The 8,331-nt window shown below is 35.1% G+C and overlaps 1 protein-coding gene across 1 annotated transcript; it reads right to left on the reverse strand.

Annotated features, from left to right (window-relative positions):
- Positions 1 to 4,007: 4,007 nt before the first annotated feature.
- On the reverse strand, positions 4,008 to 6,535 carry LOC119642003 (kelch-like protein 3). The gene is made up of 6 exons (XM_038040953.1): positions 6,525 to 6,535; positions 5,894 to 6,005; positions 5,725 to 5,821; positions 5,430 to 5,666; positions 5,258 to 5,364; positions 4,008 to 5,144 (listed from the first exon to the last, which is right to left on the reverse strand). The coding sequence occupies exons 1-6, from the start codon at positions 6,533 to 6,535 to the stop codon at positions 4,008 to 4,010; spliced, it is 1,701 nt and encodes a 566-aa protein (XP_037896881.1).
- Positions 6,536 to 8,331: the final 1,796 nt, after the last annotated feature.

The raw sequence follows: 8,331 nt of genomic DNA on the forward strand, positions 1-8,331 counted from the left end.
TCTATTTCCCTTTTCTTTTTCATTAAAATAGAACACCGATCAATAAGTCCCGAGACTGAGCCATAGATGTTATCTCTAATAAAACAAAACCCACAATATTCTTTAGAGAGTGGAAAACCTCAAACGTCGTCTGTCAATTCAATTCCAATTTATTGCCATTAGTTGTTTAGGACTTCAAATGATTTTAGTGACATTACTTTTGTTATATTCACGAAAATGGATCCATGCAAATTTCGTACGTTAATTAAGCATTGTTTTTGGGAAAGGGAAAAATACCGATCAAAACCGTGGGTATTGGCTTGAGAATTCTCAAGCCATCTTTAGAATACTTTTTCGTTGAAACCAAAAACTTGTCGGTGGTTGCACCGTTGCACCAAGTTAATATCGAATTTAAGTGTTTATATCAAAAAACATCAAATGAATCCTGAAAATTATTCTCGATAATCGAAAAATGAAGTTAGAAGACGTAATACTCGGGGCAAAATGGTAAATAAATTGAAGTTCGATATGCTGCCTCACCCATCCAGCTCTCTAAGGATGGTCTTCAGCGATTAATCTTAGCTTCCATGACTCAATAGAACGCTCCAGAGTAGAACATTTGTATTAGATAATAGTGTCCCTTGGCGAATCTTAGAGGTCTTTACAATTCAATTCTATAAAAAGAACAATCGATTGATTTTCTCTGAAGAGATTCACTCTTCGAGGACTAACGAGCAAAAAAAAGCAAATGTGTACTTTTTACTTATTCCCGGGAATTATTGATTGATATTCTAAACATTAAAAAAAAAAAAAGGGAAAAATTTCTTTTTTACATAATATTTCAACTTGCGTTGCACTTCTTTTACCGCATTCATTACGTTTGCATTGCTTGAACTAGCATTTTGTAATATCAAAAACGATATTTACAGCAAACATCGACAATAAAAAAGTATCGATAGTTTTGAAGGAGTAACGCATATACATTATGTGAACAACCGCAGCGACATCATAAGAACAGTAACAGTAATGCCATTGCGAAATGCCAATTTTCATTTTACATGATGGCTACTTATGCACTTCCGGGATGATGGAAATGTTGAAATTCTCAGTACGTACGTATGTACATAGGCATAGAGTTAAGTTTATCGTTTACATAAAAGTTTGTATGAGTGAAAGAATGAAGCCACAGCGTTGATAATGTTGATAATGACGATTGTGTGTAAGGTGGTTTGTGTTGTTAGCTATATATATATATATGTATATATGTATATATGTATGGTCTGTGGTGTTGGTCGTTTAGGTTTTTGATAATAATGAGGATAACGATAATAATAATGATGATGTTGTTGATGATGATGATGACGATGATGATGTTATTGATGATGATGATGATGATGATGATGATGATGATGATGATGACAATGCAGGCGATAGAAAAGTCGGCTTTCAAAACTATTACATACACATGTTCAACTGGTCGATCATTATACAAAAGTCCTATTCTTTAGACAGCAAACATATATGCTAAGGTTTATACAACAAAAATGACAATAACAATAACAACAAGAACGGAAAACCAATAACAAAAAATTTCTAACTGATGATGAGTTCAATGACAGCTATCAAACAAAAAGCACTGAATTTTGCAAGCGAAACAGACAATTGAACCAAACTCTGGACAACCAGTCAATTCAAATGATCAGTAGTTAGTTATGTACACATGTATGATGATGCCCAGGTATGATGGCGGGCAAAGGTATGTATACTTTTATAATCTTAGTGCAGGATTTAATTTTGTTACTGCTGCTGCTGCTGCCGTTGTTGTTGTTGCTGTTTGCTGTTTGCTGTTATTGATGCTGTTGTTGTGTGTTAAAATATTCACATTAAAAGCAACGGTGTTTTCGATTTTTATCAAAACATATTTTTCTTCGTTACTATGAACTCACTCATCCTGTAACAGATATTTTATAATAAATACATACATATTTACATACTTACAGCTGCTGTTGCTCCGTATGTGTTGTTCGTCCAAATGGCTTAGATCATGCAAGAAGGTGGTAATGATTCGATATACGCTTATAGCGTAGTTACGTCTACTGTTATTGCTGGCTGTCAATGTTGATGGTGGTTATTGTGGTGTGGTTGTAAATAAAGAAAAAAAAAGAGAAAAAAAAAGGTGCAATTATTAGCCCGATTGCCACCATCATCACAGTTAACGCCATTGCCTTTGCCATTGCCAAAGCCGTGGCTCTAATGGACGTTAATTGAAAATGAAAATACTTTGCGGTTACCACATAACTGTGATTATGCAAATTCACCTCATACATGGCTTATGTTCTTATATACATATTATGCTTTCTAGTCTTTTGCGTGTGTGTATACACACACATATACACACACATACGCACACATACATACACACACCTTTATCTAGTATAACATTGTTGGCTCCTATTATTTTTAACATTTTTTTTGTTTTTGTTTTGTTTTGTTTTTTTTTTTTTTTATATTAAACGCGAGGGTGTTGCAAGTGCATTACGTGCCTACTCGGCCAATAAAAACGGTTTTGCATCAGTTACCATGTTCCTGTGCGATGCCTCTGTCTTCACACAAATGCGCACACTCCTGCTTACCCACTGCTTCTTTTTGTTTAGCTTATTTGCACCTTTTTCTGTGTCTTGTTAGCTTCTAAAGTAAAGTAACGAAATTAACTTTGTTCCTATCCTGCATCAGTCCCTGTCGGTGCTGCTCATTCACTGCATGCGTGTGATATTGTGCGTGTGTATGTGTATGGCCATTGAACTTGATAGCATGTTGCGGTTCGAAAACTAGAAAATAAAATAAAGCAATCGCATGCAAATTAAATTTTAGCAAACGCTTACGGTTTACCATTCATTTAAACACGTGTATGCATTCGCTAAAGTTAACCAAATGCTTACCATAGTTAGTCTCTCTCGTTTTTAGATTTTATTTTCAACCAATGCTTAGTAATTTTCGCGTCTCATATATTAAGAGACCTTTCCCATGGTCCACAGTTCCTACTTAATTTATTGAATCTTGCTTTATCTACTTGGAGGTATTTTACTCTTCAATCTAGTCGATCGGAAGTATAAAGTTTCGTGATATTTTTGTTGAAAAAAAAATCAATGCTTGCTTACTCAAGAAATTGATAAACGATATTTATTTAGTGCCCATCTATTTTGTGAATAAATGCACAAAGTATGGATTTAAAGGCTCTCAGGTAACATAGATCGATATGCTCACCAATATTGAAAACTAACCCACTTCAGATGTGAACCCGCGACAATTGAGTTATTAGTTGCGATCCTTTGCCTATTCGACTGCACCCCTGTCTCTATCTTTCTCTCTTAGCTCAGCTTTTCTCCAACAGGCATCCCGCGTTCCACGTATAGGGGATATGTCCTGTGTGTTTGGTCATAATTAAAAGCAAAATAAAAAAAAAAAAAAAATTGCAAACCACTGTTCGTCTAGAATAAGAGCCTGATACAGTCAGATACTCAATTCAACTCAGATTTATTTTGTCGATAGTGTCGCAAATTGTCAAAAGTGCGAAAGATATGTTACTTGAGGATTAAATAGGAACCTTCTATACTTTAAAATGCCTGATAGCTGTCTGGACGCGAGAAAGTTTTAAAATCATCTCCAAAGTTCTCCAACATTGTGTCTCAAAATGTTTTTGGTGATTCTTTGCACTTCGTCGTTGCCTTTATGGTGCGACCCATTATCCTCAAATGAAAATATTTCTTATTCAAACATTCAAAAGTCGCCTGAAAAGAAATTGCTTGTCTGACTGATTGAAACCACTATTTATTGTGCATTAAACTCATATTCCTGACATTCTCGTTACATACGTCCCTGAAGAAATGTTCAAACCTAATTAATGTAAAAATAAAGCATCCATCCGCTTAATGAAAATGTATATATATTTTTTAAAATATTCATTAGATTAATATTAATATTTTACAAATAGTTCCGACGAGAAGCGTGCTGCGTGATCTCTTAATATATCAATCACTTCGGTGATAGGTGAGCGCAGCTTTCCCTTTAAAGAGTTCAATATTAATGGCAGCTTCTATAATCCATTCATCCTGCTCGATATCGTAACGTTCGACAGTTGTTACAGATTTACCGTTCTTGCCACCAAACAAGTAAATCTCCTTCTCAATGATCAATGCTGATTGACCCCATCTGCCAACGTTGATAGGGGATAACATTTCCCATCTATTCGAGCGTACGTTAAAACGTTTACACAAATTTGACCGGGACTGAGGCCATCCTCCAATGCAATATAGCGAGTGATCATAAGCGACCAATCCAAAGTGACATACAAATTCGGTATTATTATCGAGTTTATACCAACGACCCTCTCGCGGATCAAAACGATTAATACAAACTTTTCTATTCTGTACGTCTCCCAAGCTATAAATACTATTTCCAATTACGTCCGCCTGATTGCCCATAAAATATTTCGAAGGAATATCCGGGCAATTATACCATTTATTTGTTGTTGGATTGTAATATTCGACGCTTGGATTACGATCGCCACCGATCACATAAACATGATCTTTGTATATACAAGAGCCATGATCAGAATGAGCATAGTTCATAGGTGTAACCTGGGTCCACTGATCAATAATAGGATCATAACGTTCTGCCGTTTTCAATACTCTCTCTCCATTGTATCCGCCTGTGCAATAAGCAAATCCGTGCAAAGAAACTATAGATATATTGCGTCTACCCTCTCTCATTGGGGAGATGGTAGACACTTTTCCACTGTATATATCATACATTTTGCATGTTTTAAGTGGCCGCCATGTTTTATCTGCCCCACCAACGAACACCACATGAGGCGTGCCGTAACGTTGGTGAGTTCTTCTCGTGCTCTGAAAACTGTCCAGTGAACAATCCGTTCCGCTATCGGTCGAAACACCTCTGCACTGGATATTATGCTTGAACAAAGGCTCAGTGAGAATATGACTATGGAAGAAATTACTTCGAATGTTTGGTAAATTAATATAACCTAATAGTTCGGCGAGATGAAATTTCCGAGCTTCCGGTTCATGCTTAATCCACTTCAATACACTTCGATAAACATTTTCTTCGAATTGCACATACAAATCGTCGTGTGTTATTAACGCCTTAAACTGAAATGAAACATTAAAAAAATTGATTCAATTTAGAAATTCTTTGCATTATCAGATTATCAGAATAACTGATAAAACATATTTTTTAACTCGCATTCCTCTTAACGACTTACCTCCTCGAAGGGCAAATGTAGAAATCCATCCAAATTAATCAAACGCGGAAAGTATATTAATATATATTTGTCGCAATGGTTGAGAACTTCCTCGCACGAGTGTACGGCTACAAATTTTATAAACATTCATAGACTAAGAAATCTTAAGCAATGTAGTCAAACTCAGACTTACTAGCAATTCTTCGTATAGTAAAGCAATTCGTTAGTTTTACTTTACTTTTAAGAAATTGTTCACATTGATGCCTCACCCAATCGATCTGAAGTAAATTCGCTGTAAAAATAAGCGATTCAACGGATTCTTCAGTGATTGTTATCTTGCCGCTATAGATATACTCGATAATTGCTTTCAGTGCAGGCGCCTTCACATCCATAAATTTGACTTTTCCTTCTCTATTTTCCTTTACATCATCTGAAAGAGAGTCTTTTTAAAATTTGCAACGCAATAATCACTTACTGAATGCACTTACGCTGAAGCATCGCTGCGAAATAAGGAGATGCAATTACGATTAATACTCTGTGAACGTAAATCGATTGACCCTCCACTTCTAAAATGAAGTCACAATGCTATGGAATCGAATAATCTTACGTTAGAGACTCTAAAATTACTGCTTGTATAATTTTGGCCTTTGTTCTTACCTTCTCTTCAAGGCGTAGTTTATTTAAAGAATCAAGCATAGTTTGATCGTAGTTTGGATTGCAATATGTCTTTAAATCAACTTGTTCGCAATTATTTGCTTTAGCCTCGGACCTAATCGTAAAATACAAAAATATATTAGAAATTAAGAGGTGCATGCAGCAAATGGTATTTTCTATAAAATTTATTATGCCACCCGTTAAGTTTCCTCAATCCATAGCATGCTGTAGCATATAAACTAAACTTGAACATAATTCGGAAGGAGATTAGCACAAACAAATTACTCCATAGGAAGGAAAAAATTCTCAATAAAATTAAATTATTATGATTATTATTATTATTATTATTATTTTTAATAATTTAGGCAAAGAAATAATTTCTAAGACCAGTTAAATTAACATCTAAGACTATCGGCTTCATTGAAAACTGATTGTTGAGTTGTTACTCATTCATTGTTAAATAATGTAAAATGCTTTCCCCGAATTCAGTGAATTTCGAAATTTAAAACACTTGTGTGAACGAATGAAATCTGACTGCTTTTGCTCAGAAGCTAGAGAAACAGACATCAAAGCATTTATAGCTTATATTGGCCTCTTATCCTTAGAGTAAATAATTAATTGGTTTCTTACTCACGAGCTCGACATTTTGTGATACGACACTGATTGACTCGAGAAATTGTTGCAAATTAATTGAGTTTTTGCTGGTTCGCAAGGAGCACTCGACTGTCGTCCAATGAATTTCAAGTGATAATTTTGCTAGTTTTTTGCCGAGTGCAAGCTGAGGTCCTCACTTCACAAAGTCAAATATTGTACTGAATATTATGTGGAAGGAAACATTCTCGTTTGTTGTTTTCTTTGTAATTTGCATCTTTGTCCGAATTAAGGCAAAATGTCTATTTCTGTACAATAAATAGGCAGGTTAAGGCTAAATTATCGAGGCACCTAAAAATTCCTCTTTGATTGCGTATTTTCGTGGGAATTTCTTAAAACATTTGTTTCACTAAGTGCCGACATCTGTACTAAACAGAAAATCTGTTACTCTTACCTTCGTATCGGCAAAAGTGACAGGGATTTCTAGTTTATTTTGTATATTTTACCTGATTTCTGTGAGTTTTCTACATCTACATCTCTTTTATACCTAAGTTAACTTCAAACGAGTGATTTTCTTTGCAAAGGCAAAGCATAAGCGAGTCCCAATTTTTGAACTTTGCCACAAAACGGGACTCGCTGTTCAGATGAAAGTCGACGATTGAAGTAAGTATCATTCGAAAGAAATCATAAGCACGGCGAAAATAGGTGGAGCGTATCCAGTTTCAGCGGTGGAAATGTTTCATGAAAGGATTCTTTCCGATCAGGCATCATCGTCGTCATGCTGAAAAATCACGTTATAATGCCTTTTGATCTACTGCGTCGTCTTTTCCGCCCATCTGAATAAATTATTCTTGATCGCGTACCTTCGGTTTTCTTTATTGAATTGGAAAAATACTATATATCTACCTAATTTACTTAACATCTAAACATACAAGGCAGGAAAAGATCTTGCAAGTCTCTCTTTGTTTGCTTTGCACAAAATTTCTCATGCTCGGAATACGGAAAACTGCCTCGCTTAGATTTCAAAGAGATCACTCATATTTACCTAAGGGCTTTAAAATTACAATTACATGCTTGTTTGAAAGTTAGATAAGCATTCCGTAATTTTTACTTAATTGTGCCGATTTTTTAGAAAGAGAAAAACGTGGCTGTCTTGATAATGTAGACAATGCAGAAACCTAACATACAACTAAAGATGCTATCGGTGATTTGTTTTGCATATATATCTCAATCATGAAAAGATCTCAATTTGACGAAGACACGAACAATTGTGAAAATGGCCGCACTGAAGCCTACGCATGATGGCCTATTAAATGAATTTAAATAAAATTCCTGCCGTTACTTACCGCCCTATGTATCTATAGTCATCTCATTTATTTCATATTCGCCTCATGTCATTGTATAGATCACGGTTTGCACACATGTAGAAACCATCCAGATATTCTTCGTTCCTAACATTTTATATAATCTGTAGTATATTTCATATAATCCGTCAGTCATTAGTGTCACACCAACATGTGCTTTTCAATTGACTTAAAAAAAGAGTTGAAGATATATTAAAAGATTCCAGTGTCTCTGCGAATTGCAAACCTATCAAAAGAAGATTCATTTACTTTTCCCCTTCACATGATTTCATCGGTTCTTAAACTATAGAGGCCTTCAGGTATCTGCCTTTAATTGCACGCTGACCCGATAATCGGATTTATTTGCAAGTTAAGTCGAACTTATTATTAGTTGTTCATCGCTCCTTTTTTCTTATGAAACATTATACAGTCAGCCATGCCAGTAGCCCTAAAGCGTTCTCTTTAGATTTTACAATACTTGCTGGTTATAACAGTTTTAATGAAATG

Source organism: Glossina fuscipes, unplaced genomic scaffold (assembly GCF_014805625.2).
Source record: "Glossina fuscipes isolate IAEA_lab_2018 unplaced genomic scaffold, Yale_Gfus_2 204, whole genome shotgun sequence".
NCBI lineage: Eukaryota > Metazoa > Arthropoda > Insecta > Diptera > Glossinidae > Glossina > Glossina fuscipes.

Coding starts and splice junctions, on each gene's coding strand:
- LOC119642003 (XM_038040953.1), bottom strand. Junction 5,667..5,724: donor TTTCGCAGCGATGCTTCAGC/GTAAGTGCATTC, acceptor ACTCTCTTTCAG/ATGATGTAAAGGAAAATAGA. Junction 5,145..5,257: donor TACATTTGCCCTTCGAGGAG/GTAAGTCGTTAA, acceptor GTTTCATTTCAG/TTTAAGGCGTTAATAACACA.